Genomic DNA, 15,076 nt, shown 5'->3' on the forward strand with positions numbered 1-15,076 from the left:
AGCTTTCTGTAATTTCGTGTCCATATTCTTAATAAGATGGAATATTTTCAGCAATTATTTGTTAAGTATTTTCTCCATGCCATTTCTTTTCTCTTCTCTTTCTGAAATGCACTTAATGCAAAAGTTTGTTCATTTAATAATGTCTTATGTAACTGTAACCTCTTTGTACATCACCTTGACAATAAAAATTAAATAAATTAATTTCACACTTAAAAAATGTCCCATAGTTTTCAAATGTTCCTTTCATTTTTCATAATTTTTTCTTTTCTTAAAAAATCTGATTGGGCTATTTCAAAAGACCTGTCTTCAAGCTCTGGCATTCTTTCATCTGCTGTATTGGTTTTCCTGTGGTATTTATTTTATTAATTGTATAGTCCCAAAGTTTCTGATTTTTTAATGTAATCCATCTCCTTGCTGAATTTGTCGTTCTATGAATTTCCTTCCTAATGTTGTTCAATTGCCTATACATTTTTAAATCTAATAAAATTACTTTTTTGACAATTCATTAGTTTCCTTTTCTTTACAGTCTGTTCCTAGAAAGTTATCACATTCCTGGTGAGTACCACATTCCCTTGCTTTCTTTCATTGCTTGTGTTCCTAGATATTTGTGACTAGCACATTGTTGCCTCTACCAGTTATGTATGGTGGCAGTTTTAGTAAAAGTCTTTCTTCTGCTTGTACATCCTGGGTGTTTGTTAGACATATTGTGCAGGATTCGTTTCTAGGTTGGCACTTTAATGTCCATATAGTTTCTTCAGCTGTAATTAATATTGGCAATGTCTGCAAAGTATCTTAGTGCACTACTGTGTAAGAGTTGTGGGAAAAAAAAAGAGTTGTGGGGTTGGCTGGGGATGCAACTCTCTTAGGTGAGCTGGCTCTCAACTCTTAAGTGCAGTGTGCTCAACTGTGAATGTGGAGCACCTATCAGTTTCTTCAAGTCTTACAGGGGTGGAACTATCCTACCTAGCTGGACCAGGTGGGTGTGGCGTGGCATGCCTGATGACAGAAAGGTGCTTCTGCAGACCACACCACGGGGGCACAGCTGGAACACCAGTCGGTGTCTAAGGGCTACAAAGCTTACTTTAAAGGACTTCTAGGGGTGGAGGTGGGGATGGGGGAAGGGACCAGGTACAAAGGGATATATTCCTAGATGCTTTCAATGGCCCAGGCTGACTGGACAATGCTTTCTGGGGCAGTGGGTGAGTGTCACACATGAATTCTTGAAACAGTGTCTCACTTAGGAAGTACACAATATAATGACAATTAATGCTAATTTTCAACACTTTAAAGAGATGAAAAATCTTAGTTTTATAAAATGGAGGGAATGTTATTTACCAGAAGTTTCTATCCTTAAATGTGTGTGAAATCAAAGTAATCATGAAAATAAATTGATCAGAGGAAATGGAAACTGCAGGTTGTTGGGCTAGCCAATGGATTTTTTTTTAACTTGTGACTGGTTAATATCGAGTTTGTTACTAAAAATATGCATCTGTTGGGCTGGGGATATAGCCTAGTGGCAAGAGTGCCTGCCTCGGATACATGAGGCCCTAGGTTCGATTCCCCAGCACCACATATACAGAAAACGGCCAGAAGCGGCGCTGTGGCTCAAGTGGCAGAGTGCTAGCCTTGAGCGGGAAGAAGCCAGGGACAGTGCTCAGGCCCTGAGTCCAAGGCCCAGGACTGGCCAAAAAAAATAAATAAATAAAAAAAAATATGCATCTGTGAGCAAGTAAGAGCAAACTCCTTAAGGATAAGATTGTAAAATTTTGACACAGGGGACTATAACATATTTTATATATCAAATCAGTTATTTTTAGCAAGTTTCACTATTGCTTATCCCTTGAAATTCAGCTAGGGAAAATGTAATCTGGTTAGGAAACCACCATTATTAGAAATGACACTCTTGAGAACCAGTAAAGTAAGGAATTGCAGTTCCTGCATTCACAGTTTTATATTTACTTGCCATATTGATACTTATAACAACATGAAATTGAACACCATGAAAGAATTAAACACTCTTAGAGATGACTGAGAAAAGTGTATCATAATGTATTCTTGTAACTTCTTAATGACTACTGCTAGTCTGTTTCAAGTAATAGTATAACATTTTTATGTTGCAATTAAAATTCCAGAAACCCTGATGATAGCTAATTAATCTTTCTTTATATTAACCCAAAGAAACAGACCAGTTTTATTGTTTTATTATTCTTGAGTTATACCTGGAAAACGGAGTCCTACGATTCATACAAGGTAACGTTATTTTATTCAGCTTTAATGAAGAGTATTTGTGCTTCCAAAAATGAAGAAAAAATGGTATCTTACAGGCAGATTTTGGCTCAATACAAGGATTTAAAAATTAGAGCAATCATTTGTAGATTATCTTGTCTTCACTCTATTCATTTCAGTTTGAGATATTGTTTTGCTTTGTCTTATAAATGGCCTTTTGTGTTGAAAATTTATCTGCCCCCAGTTAGCTCAGAGCTGCAGGGCTGGAGAGCCTTTATTTTGCCAAGGGCCTTCTGGATATTTATAATATCATTCTCTAGCAATACAAAATTATCAATACAGGTAGCTGATGTGAAGCAGATTATGTCTGTCCTGATATGTACCAAATGACTTTGCTGGTGTATGAACCATAGGTCAGATATTCTTTACCCTTGCCAGTGCTCTCAGTCTATACCAATTCTGTATCTCTGTCATCTCTACATCCCTTTGTAGTATTTAGTATTTTCTTTCCAAAGAAATATTAGGATGCTACTGTGTGTGTGTACATGTCTTTGTGTGTACATGTGTATATGTGCATGCTCCAATAGTGGACTTCAACTCAGGGCCTCACATTCCCAATTTGGCTTTCTTGCTCATAGCTGGTACTCTACCGCTTAAGTCATGCTTTCAGTTTGGCATCTTGCTGGTTGTTGGAGATGGCCTCTCACAGACTTTTCTGCATTCAGATCACCGACTTCAAATTGAGATGTTTCAAGTCTCAGTTTTCTGACAGAATGCTACGTTTAAAAATGTAACTTGTTAGTCATTGGTTTTTTACTATTAGTAAGGATATCAGTATAAGAAAATATTCCACTGCAGTGAAAACAATTGAGGTAATGAAGGAATTTCTCATTTACCAAGAAGTCTAGAAATGGAGAAGCCTAGGTAAGGCTTGCCTTCCTACAGGCTAGGTGGCCTTCTGTCCTGTGTAACTGTGACAGTTCAATGACACCAACCAGAAACTAAAGGAAACAATCCTCATCCTCCTCATCCTGATTCTCTTCCCTCACCCCCACCCCACCTCATCTGATAGTACTGGGAATTAAACTCAGGACTTCATGTCCATGCACCTCTCAAACATTGGCTCAGGGAACAGGAAACTTGTAGAACGATGTCTATGAGTGGGTTGTGATTGGTATTCACTTCCAAGGCTGGAGATGAAGAAGCAGCAGGGTGGGAAGGTGGAGGAAAATGGATCCTGAATAAAACCAGCATTCTGGTGGTTAGGAGCAAGAGTAGGTAGGAACAATGTCTGCTGTAAGTTTTTTTTCCTTACATTTTTATGATGATTTTCTTGTATCCCCTTCCTATGGTTGTACCTGCACTATCACTGTATCTTATCTGAGTACATTGGAAACTGTATATACTGGTATTAGAACTAGGGAAGTGGAAGGGAATAGGATAAAAAGGATAAAAAGGATAAAAAGGATAAAAAGACAAATGACTCCAAAAGCAATACTTGCAAAACCATTTGGTGTAAACCAACTGAACAACTCATGGGGGGAGAAGGATAGGGGGAGGGGGAGGGGGGGATGAGGGAGGAGGTAACAGTACAAGAAATGTACCCAAGGCCTAATGTATGAAACTGTAACATCTCTGTACATAACTTTGACAAAAATAAGAAAAAAATTATTATGAATCTGGTGCAAGGAATAATTGAGCCATTCTATTTTATTTGTAACAGGCTATTTTATTTTGATCACATGATTCCAAAAGTTCCATTAAAATCATATTGCATTTTTAAGTAGTAGTAGATGGACACAGAGGACAAGGAATTGTTTAGAAATCTTGCCATTACTCCCTATTCTACCTTTAAAAAGTCCACATTCTAAATAAAAAATTAGGCCTTCTATATTAAAAAAACAACCAGTGCCCAGTCTGGGTGGCTTACACCTGTAATCCCAGCTATTCAAGAGGCAAAATCTGAGGATTGCAATTTGAAGCCCATCTGAGTAGGAAAGACTATGAGGGTCTTTATCCCCAATTAACCACCAAAAAGCCAGAGTAGAGCTTTGGCTCAAATGGTAGAATGCTAGTCTTAAGGAAAAAAGAAACTCAGAGACAGCACCCAGGCCCTGATTTCAAGCCCCAGGACTGGCATAAAACAAAACAACTCAAAACAACCAGAAGCACTAATAGTATGCTTCCCATTTGAAAAATGTAGCTCCATAGCTCCCTAATAAATAATGTAGCTTCTTCTGACCAGAGTCCAATTCCTAATCCTATACCCACTACTATTAAAACTGTACCATATTGTTCACTTTCCTATCATCCTTTAGAAGAATGAGGATTTGATTACCAGTGTAAGTTCTGGCTGTACCCCATGGGTCACATTAAACAAAATTATTTTTCAGTGAATTCTGGCTACTCTTCTTAGAGCCCACTTCATCATGGTTGTCAGGATGCGACAACTACGTTGTCCCGTGTGAATAGTCAGATTAGAAGCCCAGATACCATGGAAGTGAGAATGACTAAGTAAGCGTAAATCTCCCAGGGAGAGAATGTAATACACCCAAGGAAATGTGTGTGGGGGGGCAAATTCTGTGGGAAATGAGTCTGGGTCCAGGGACCCCCACTCAATAAATCAGGCTGCAAATCAGAGATTTCTACTTAGACATGAGACCTGAGTGGCATGGTTGGTGGGTGACCAGGCACCAGTGTGGGAAGGCACTTCTAGTTTGGGAAGATGACAGTGAAAAGTCAAATAAAGTAAAAGTCAAATAATGTGGCCTGAAGTAGCCAGTCAGACAAGCATTATGACAGAGCTGTCTTTCATCCACACTAATCTACTGGTAACTGCAATCTTGCTACTTAATGGAAGACAGGGTCTCCTCTGACTTACCATACTCCAAGAAATAAGAATTTTGCTTTATGCCAGCTTCACTGGGGCCACTTCCATCTTAGGTAGTTTCAAGTGCTGGTAACCAACTAACTACATAGCTCGCTTCAGAAAGTACTGTCTTTGTGCCTGGAAAACTCTGTTCAGTTGGAGAAAAACAAAGCAGCTTTCTGCCCATCTACAAACACAATGTTCAGTTCCATAGATTTGTTTCTGTTGATCAAGTGCTGATAAGCATCCTGTTTTCCATCTTTGTCCAACCGCTGCTTCCAAATATATTCTGAGGGAAGTGGTTTAAAATGTTTGTGATTAAAAATGAGTAGCTAACTTAATTGTGAGTCAACTTCAGCATTTGGAGGGACTCAAACAGAATTACAGAAATAATGGACTGAATTTTCACAACCTCATTTTCCTTGTGTTTCAAGTAGCTGTTTTGTTTCACTTCCTGGAAAACCATAGCGACATAGAATCTGAGTATCTTTAGGGGTCGGGGAGGCTGACTGGGAATTCAGTGGTACATGGCCCACAATTCTGTAGGCTGGAAGTGTGAGAAATTCAATAAAATTGTAAACTATAAATTCTTTGTGTGCTACGACAAAGAAGAAAATTTCAAAGTAGAAAATTTTAAATTAGAAAGTACAGAAAACTGAAAGAGTAGACATTGAAGACAATTGCCAAAATCTTTTGTCTAGATATTAACTAAATTTTTAGTATAATTTTAAGTTTCTTTACATTTTATTTAGATATATGCACATATACTTAATAAAACAAAATGTATGTATACATATATGTATCACAAAATGTTATGTTTGTTATATATGTGTATATATCCATATTTGTCCATATATGTGTTTATATAGATGTGTATGTATAGTGTATATGTATATATGTATAGTGTGTTTTGCTTTAATTTTTTTTTTTTTTTTTGGCCAGTCCTGGGCCTTGGACTCAGGGCCTGAGCACTGTCCCTGGCTTCTTTTTGCTCAAGGCTAGCACTCTGCCACTTGAGCCACAGCGCCACTTCTGGCCATTTTCTGTATATGTGGTGCTGGGGAATCGAACCCAATGCCTCATGTATACGAGGCAAGCGCTCTTGCCACTAGGCCACATCCCCAGCCCCTTTGCTTTAATTTTTGACAGTCTTGCTATAGAGCTCAAAATGGCCTTGAACTCTTAGTTCTCTATAGTGCTGGGATTATAGGTGTGCACCACCACACTTGCTAAAAATTATAGATGTTTTCCAAACTAGCTGAAATATGTTTGCTAGTTTTGTTATCATAATGACTAGTAAAACAACTAGGTACAGTGCAACAAATGGAAGATTAATTAGAAAAGGCAACTGTCTAGATTTAAGCTTAGAAACATGGAGATGCTGAATATAATTTTATGTGAGAGGCTAAAAAGTGGCGATTCTAGAAAATGGCTACTTTGTGAGACAAGCATTTTTTTTTTTTTTGACCCGTCCTGGAGCTTGGACTCAGGCCTTGAGCTCTGTCCCTGGCTTCTTTATGCTCAAGGCTAGCACTCTGCCACTTAAGCCACAGCGCCTCTTCTGGCCGTTTTCTACATATGTGGTGCTGGGGAATCGAACCCAGGGCTTCTTGTATACTAGACAAGCACTCTTGTCACTAGGCCATATTCCCAGCCCGAAAATGGCTACTTTGTTACTGTATAATGTTTGGACATTTCTATTAGATTTTTTTTTACTGCCTGTACTTAAGATATATATGCAGGAGATTTCTCCCTCCCTCCTAAGCAACATTCTAATAGAAATGTATGGCTATGACATGACTATTGCCCATGAGAGTATTTGCCTTAAGATTTAAGCCTGCAGCTCAGAAAACTGCTATAAATACTCTAAAAATAATAACATTGTGAGTATTTCTATGTAATTTCCTTTCACAATATTTTTCATTTTTATTCTACTTGTACTAGAAAAATATGACTGGCAATCTGGATAATTATGGTAAATAGGAAAAGCCTCACATCAACAAGAAGTTCAAAATGATGTCATTACTGTTCATGGTATACTTGATTTTGAAATATCTGGTTTTAATGTTTTAGAGTCATTTCATATGTCTAAGTGGTTTTTAACATTGTCACTAAAATGGCACCTAATTAATACATTCACACAATATATAAAATGTGTGCACTGAGTGCCACAAATTTTCCTGATGTTCTGTTTATTTATAGCATTGCTTAATATGTGATTTCATTTGAAAAGCATTTTTCTAAATGCCTGCTATTTACACTTTCTCTTTGTACACAACCACAATCTTCTCCCACTCTTCAGTAGGCAAGATCATCAGAGTTTAAAAGTACTTCTCCACTCATGAAAAGATTTAAGACATTTTTGAAAGTAATGAGTATTGCTCATAGATTATCTTAGGTTGGGCCCAGTAGAAATACAATTGACAGCTGGCTTCCTAGAATAAGTGTTGTGGGGGAATGTTCTGAGGAGGCAGAACAAGGCAGGGAAAGTGCCTAAGCCGGGAGGCCCTTTTTGAACATCAACTCTGCCATTTGTTCCCCCAGTGAAAACCTGGAGTAAGGATGATGTCACAGATTGGTCCTATCTGGAAGCAAGTGTACTGACGGTCCACAGCAGGTTGTCAGTCACTGGTTGTGACTGGTTGTGAGGTTGGGAAGGTAGCCACTTGGGTAAGACTGTTTCCAATTGGCTCTGGGGTAATTCTCCAGACAATGGATGGACATCACATAGTCATTAGCAAGACTTCAAGCATCTTGGTGAGGAGAAGTCCATCTAGTAGAAGCCAAGTGGCATGGCATCAGCAGCCTCCACTATACAGATGAATGCAATGGTGTAGCGAATGTGTTGGAACCAGGTTCCATCATGTTCCCCTCCACAGGACTCACACACATATGCATGCTTATAACCAGATAACAGTGGAAATTCAAACGCTGGCAAAGGCCTATATGTGTACACAGAACTGATTCAGACAGAACTAAAACATTTGGTATGTTCAATGGATGAAGTAATCACAAATCTTTTTTTTTAAATGCTATCCTGAAGAAATATCCTTTTTCTTGGTAGATCACCTCCAACTCTCTTGCTCTTCTTTTTATGGTGAAGATGGAGAACATTTCTTTTTGGAAAAATAACTCTTCTTTTTTTGTGCTAACTTACCAGCATAGTGAAGTACTTCACAGAAAAGAAGTAATTTTGTGTGAGAACAATGGAATTCTTATTAGTGTCACTGATTTAAAGGGCATCATATTTTGTTTTAAACTGTCAAGTATTTTTCAGGGGCACAATGACAAACGAAAACTTTTCTGTATTGCACAATTAACTTTAACTTGTCAGATCATTGATAAAGAGTAGAAATAAACAATGGCAAGTCTCTATTTTAGATCAAAGAAATGTTTGTTGCTAATAATATTTCCTCTGATTGCATTTGTATTTGATTATTCTAATTTATTAAACAGGAATAATAATATGCAAATAAACTCAGAATATAAAGAGACATTAATTCAGTTTAGAGTTCTAGCTGTTAATTCAAACTTTTCACTTTGCATAAGACTTGGCTAATACTTTGCATCAAATGGAAATCTTACCAGTGCTTGTGTGATTTCTCAAAGGAACAAGATTTTGGAGCAAAATGAAAATGTGATTTGAAGATAAACTTGAAATGATTCAGCTTACAACTGACTTATTTAGTGATCTGAAATACAGCACTATTGGCTATCTGTTTCACCCTAATGTAAAGTATTACCTGAAAGAAGCATGAAGCTAAGAGGATAAAGTAAAAGATAATGTTAGACTTTCCTTTGGACTCAATCTTTAAAAAATTTTTTTTTCTTATTTATTGTCAAAGTGATGTACAGAGGTTACAGTTTCATACATTAGGCCTTGGGTACATTTCTTGTACTGTTTGTTACCTCCTCCCTCATTCCCCCCTCCCCTCTCCCTTTCCTTCTCCCCCCATGAGCTGTTCAGTTGGTTTACACCAAATGGTTTTGTAAGTATTGCTTTTGGAGTCGTTTGTCTTTTTATCCTTTGTCTCTTGATTTTGATATTCCCTTTCACTTTTCTAGTTCTAATACCAGTATATATAGTATCCAGTATACTCAGATGAGATACAGTGATAGTGCAGGTACAACCACAGGAAGGAGATACAAGAGGATCATCAACAATAGAAGCTACGGTTTCACATGGCATGTTGAAAGTAATTACAACAGTGGTATAACAGTCATTTCCATAACATGGAGTTCATTTCACTTAGCATCATCTTATGTGTTCATAAGGGCATAGCTGTGGGGCTCTTGTGATCCTTTGCTGTGACTAGCCTAAACCTATGGACTCAATCTTAAATAAATGTCTCCCTCAGTCTATCTTTATTTTCCTGTGATTATTGATCTAATTCTATATATTTATGTTTTTCTCCAGTGCGGACATAGGGACTTTTTTCAAAAGACACACAAAAAATACCTCCTTCATCTGTGTGTAAAGAATTTATTATTTTTAATTTTTTATGATTTAGTGATTTTTTAAAATATTGCCCTAGCTGAGATAGTATAAATATTTTTTTTAAAACATTATGTTTCAGCTCAGCACTGGTGGCTCATGCCTGTAATCCTACTTACTCAGAAAGCTGAGATCTGATGATCATGGTTCAAAGCCAGTCCAGGCAGGAAAATCCGTGAGACGTATCTCCACTAAACTCTCAAAAAAAGCTGGAAATGGTGCTGTAGCTCAAGTGGTAGAGTGCTAGTCTGGAGCTCAGAGAACTCAGGGCCAGAGCCCAGGCCCAGAGTTCAAGCCTCAGGACTGGTAAAAAAAAAATTCTCATCAAATTCTTCAAACCATGCTTTTTGGAAGACCAAATGAACAATCATTGTATAAGATTTTTACTAACTTACAAAAAGTCTTAGTCACATGTGGTGACACCTGCCAGGAATCCCAGCTACCATGGAGTGTGAGGCCAGAGGAATTAGAGAACAACTGGATAACATAGCGCACAAACTTACTTCATTTTATATAATTATCACTTGCTGATGGCTTGAACAGTTGAGGTCCCTGCATGTTGTAATGCATTTTTGTTTCCTCTAGAAACTTTCAATTAAGTAAAGAAGATCACTGGGTTTACCAGATTGTGTTAGATCAGTATTCTGGAGAACTCTTTGGCAGACGGACTCTGTATCTAGATATGTTGCAAAGATATTTTCCTCACAAATCTAGGCATGATTTGGTAAGTACTGGATCCTTCCTACATATTGGTGAATTGAATTGTTCTAGTGTTGAGCAATGCTTAAGTTGAGTGTGCATGTGCATGCATTTTCTACACTACAGAAAATAGCAGATTACAGGTTGAAACTATGTGTGTATGTCCTTTTCTCAGGTCTGTACATTTGAAAGAGGTGGGGGCCAGTTCTGGCAGCATTTATTCTTTCTTTCCCCTTTCACCACAGAGATCTACACCATGGCTCCTTCACTGGCATCTCACTATCAGGTGCCCATGTACTTATCTGCATACCCTCATCTGTTCTACCATGTCTGGGTTTTGCCTGAAAGTGGAATGCTGTTCTTTCATGCATGGAGCCTGTCATGCCTCAGTCTCTCTAGGCACTGAGAAGCCAACACTTGTGACTTGGCCCTTACACATACCCTCTGTATCACCTTGCCTGCCTGGCTCCACAGCCCAAATGCAGAGCCCAGAACATAAGTAAATGTTTATCCTATGGTGGACAAAACCACAAAGATAACAAAATAGAAGATACCATGGCATCAATTAATTTTGCAATAACTCACCTTATATGTGGAAAACAAGCAGATGAACTCTTGATTTTAAATGAACTGTGCTATAAAATATTATCACATACTGTGCACTTCTGCAATTATTTCAAATTAATCAAGTAGCAATGGTAAGTATGGGTATGTTACTGTATGCTAGTCCTGTAGAAATTCCTTAAGCACATATAATGGCAAATGAGCATCATACCACTGTTTTTCTTATTTTCTGCTACAGAAATGGAAACAAAGCTAATGTCACCATCCTCTCAAGTCTTCCTACCCCCACCTCCACAACAATTTTTTCCTTTTATTTTTGTGCCAGTCCTGGGGCTTGTGAACATAGGGACTGGGTGTTGTCCCTGAAGGATTTAAAATTTTTCCCTCAAGATTAATGCTCTATCACTTTAGGCTAGCTCCACCTCTAGATTTTTGGTAGTTAATGGGAGATAAGAGTCTCATGAACTTTCCTGTTCCATATGGCTTTGAACCATGATCCTTAGATCTCAGCCTCCTGAGTATCTAGGATTATAGATGTGAGCCATAAGTGTCCAGCTCAGTTCTTTGTTTTAATTCTGGCTTTTAAACTTAAATCTGTTGTATAATGAACCATTTGCTCTGGATTTAATTTTTTTCTCATTTGATTGATTTAGAGCTTTTAATCTGTATCAATTCTATTTGCTGCTACAACTAGCTATCTGCATTACCATTCTACTATTGACACGATAAACATTTTTACTTTCTATGTTGAATTGATAGTATCTGTTTCTTTAGGGTATATGCCTCCCTTATTGCTATTTCCCAGATGTTAAGGATGCTTTTGGGTTTATGGAACAAAGCTGAGAAGTTTATACAGATTTTAGGAGCTGGTTTAAGTGAGACCGTATTCTGTTTCCCTCTGTACCTGATGAACCATATCTTAAGTATTCTTTTTAGATAGGACATACCTTATCTTGTATATTAGCTTCTTTTCTTCCTAGTGCACCAAAGAGATGTGATCAGTACACGAAAAAGAATAACTTATCTCAGTGCCTTTCAACATCAGAAGTCATCCTTTGAATGAGGAGATTTTTGGAATCACCTGCAGAGATTTCTCTCTCCTTAGGCTCCCTCTAGCTCTGTTCTTCCTCCCAAACCTGTACTTGCCACGGTTGAGATTCATGAAGGAGAAACCAGCACAGGATACTATGTTCCTCAAGAGTAAGGAAGTGACATATTGCCATAATTAGTTTAAGTTTAGCATCTTAAACTCAAGATTAGTCACTAAGGACTAATCTGAGATTTTCTCAATTCTTATAGTCATTTTTTTGGTTGATTACACACTGACTAACTGAAACACTGATGAAAGTGTTAAAAAGACTGTATTAAAGTTATATATAGGTGGAAATATTGCTTTTTGCTTGACAAATCACTGTTATTTAAAAGCAGAAGTTGTTTGAGATGCCAGCTGGTTTGATTCCATCATGTATGAGGAAAATAAGGATTTATAACATTAAATGACTGTCCATTGGCAACCAGTTAACTAGTGGGGGACAAGTTAAGCTTGTCCCCCATTTTTCAAAATCACTGATTATAATTACTTTTATTCATTTTCATAAGCATGACATGAACTAAAGGTCCACTTTCACAGTGATAAATGATTATCATTTATTATCTTTTCAGGTAGAACATGAGAAATATTGTGTCCAACATCACTTTGCTAAGGAGCAGCGAAGGATGCTGATAGAAAACTGGAGTAAGAACAGGAAAGACTTTACACAGAAGGCAGCGATGACGCTCCTTGAGGCCTGTGTAGCTCATGAATTGGAGAGCACATTGGCAAAGGACAGGAAAAAGCAACAAGAACTGTGTGCTCATCTGAAAGCCAAGGTAAAGATACTTTGGTATTTGTGTAGATGTCATTTGAGAACCTGTTTTTCTTTTTGCTTAAATTTAAACCTACCATTCAGTTTCACTGTAGAGCCTATCTTAAATGAAATGGTTAGTTTGAACCACAGGAAACAACAATTCTTTCAGGCAAAACATAGTCAGCAAACATTAGTGTTATATTGTTCAACCTAAAGTTATAGGATATTAATGTTGAAAAATTTATGGGTATATCCAGCAACAACTATAGATGCTGTACACTGGAATGAAGTGCTAGAAGGAAATATAGGATGGAATTACAAAGGAGCTGAACAATTATGGGCTTTTCATTTATATCAAAGATATAAAGTTATGGCCGGGTGGTGGTGGTGCACATCTGTAATCCTAGCTATTTGGAAGACTCACATTGGGAGTATCCTGGTTCAAGTCCAATATGAGAAGAAAAATTGTTAGACTTCTCCACAATCAAGAACTGGGTGCAGAGGTATGCACCTGTGACCTTAGTTAAGATAGGAAGCCTAAAGAGAGATTGATAGTGGCCCAGGTATGCTCCTGCACAAATGTAAGACTCTATCATAAAACAACCAGCTCAACAAAGGGTGAAGTCAAGATATGAAGTAGAAAAGGGCATTCATCAGAAAATTTATTGGGGCAAGTTTTTACTGGGCAATGAATAACCCTCCACAAACTGTGGGGGAAGAAATAGGATTATCCTCCTGTTAGTTGGCCTGATTGAGGGCTGATGTTGGATGCACACAGGGAAATCAGCAGCAGTTGCCTCAGTGGCAGAACTGAAAAGAGTATCTGCTCTGTTGGAACAACTGCCATCTCCATGCCAGTCATAATGTCTGAGCCCTGGTGGCCTGATGCAGACACACTACCAACCCCCAGGGCATTGGCAGGGGCCAGGAAAACAAATTATACTCAGGTGGAAATGCAACAAAGTGCCCCAGTCTTGCTTTGATGATATATGATAGAATAAGAGGATGATGGCACACCAAGAAAATTTATTCACTTAATAGAAATAAAAACCTGGAAGACATTATGCTGTAGCCATGAATAGGTATGTAAAAACAAACGTTCCCGTTTTATAACATTACAGGAAAGTGCTTGCTCCACATTATTTTTAATAAACCAGAAAGGTATTTCTTTTCATACTGCATAAGTTTAGGCCTGAAAAGGAAAAGAATTGAGGCTGGTCTACAACAGACTACAGAGCTTATACATGTTCCTTCCCCACCCTAGGCTGATAGAAAATGCACAGGATTAGGGGCCAGGACAAATCCTACCTCTTCTGCACACTGTTATTAGCCCTTGTGCTGTGGTGCAAGTGATGTTTACTTTGCATTGTATTGTATGAGGTAAACATACATACAGAAAAATGCACAGTACTTAAGTATACTATTGGATGAAGTCTACTTACATATACACCCAGGTAAAACCATTGAGATTATGAGCTGGAATGTTTCCTGCAGCCCAAAAGGCTTCTTCATGGCTCGTCTCAGTAAATACTAACCCATTTGTTATTGCTGTTCTGACTGTAGATGATTTTTGTCTAGTCCAGAACTTCCTATGATTCTAATCACACATTAAGTCCTCGCTTCCTTCTTTCAGATTACTCTCATTTGATTTTTTAAAAAGTCATTGTGTTGTATTTCACTGTGTGCACATAGTACAATTTTGTTATATGTTTTCCTATTCATAGAAATGTCCATTCATTCCAGAATTATTTTTCCACGATGATAATGACACTATGGTTATTCCCTTTTTTTTTTTAGTAATAATTACTTATTTATTGTCAAAGGGATTACAGTTTCATATATTAGGCCATGGGTACATTTCTTGTACTATTTGTTACCTCCTTCTTCACCCCCCTCTCCCCTCCCTTATATTCTCCCCTCCACGAGTTATTCAGTTGGTTTACACCAATGGTTTTGCAAGTATTGCTTTTGTAGTCATTTGTCTTTTTATCCTTTGTCTCTCGATTTTGATATTCCCTTTCACTTTACTAATTCTAATACCAGTATATACAGTTTCCAGTGTACTCAGATAAGATACAGTGATAGTGCAGGTACAACCACAGGAAGGGGATACAATAGGATAATCAACAATAGAAGCTACGATTTCACATGGCATGTTGAAAGTAATTACAACAGTGGTATAACAGTCATTTCCATAACATGGAGTTCATTTCACTTAGCATCATCTTATGTGTTCATAAGGGCATAGCTATTGGGCTCTTGTGATCCTCTGCTGTGACTAGCCTAAACATGTGATAATTATTCCCTATGAGAGAAACCATAGTGTCAATGCTTTTTTGGGTGTGGCTCACCTCACTTACTATATTTTTTTCCAAG

At 37.7% G+C, this 15,076-nt stretch overlaps 1 protein-coding gene across 3 annotated transcripts in view; it reads left to right on the forward strand.

The window, feature by feature from the left end:
• The window catches only part of Ccdc148 (coiled-coil domain containing 148), a 274,276-nt gene that overhangs the window by 124,525 nt on the left and 134,675 nt on the right, over positions 1-15,076 (forward strand). For all 3 annotated transcript variants that reach the window (XM_048345423.1, XM_048345424.1, XM_048345425.1), the window contains 2 exons: positions 10,176-10,314; positions 12,516-12,722. In XM_048345423.1, coding sequence (XP_048201380.1) covers positions 10,176-10,314; positions 12,516-12,722 — 346 coding nt within the window. The remainder of the gene's footprint in view (positions 1-10,175; positions 10,315-12,515; positions 12,723-15,076) is intronic.

Source organism: Perognathus longimembris, chromosome 4, assembly GCF_023159225.1.
Source record: "Perognathus longimembris pacificus isolate PPM17 chromosome 4, ASM2315922v1, whole genome shotgun sequence".
Taxonomy (NCBI): Eukaryota; Metazoa; Chordata; class Mammalia; order Rodentia; family Heteromyidae; genus Perognathus; species Perognathus longimembris.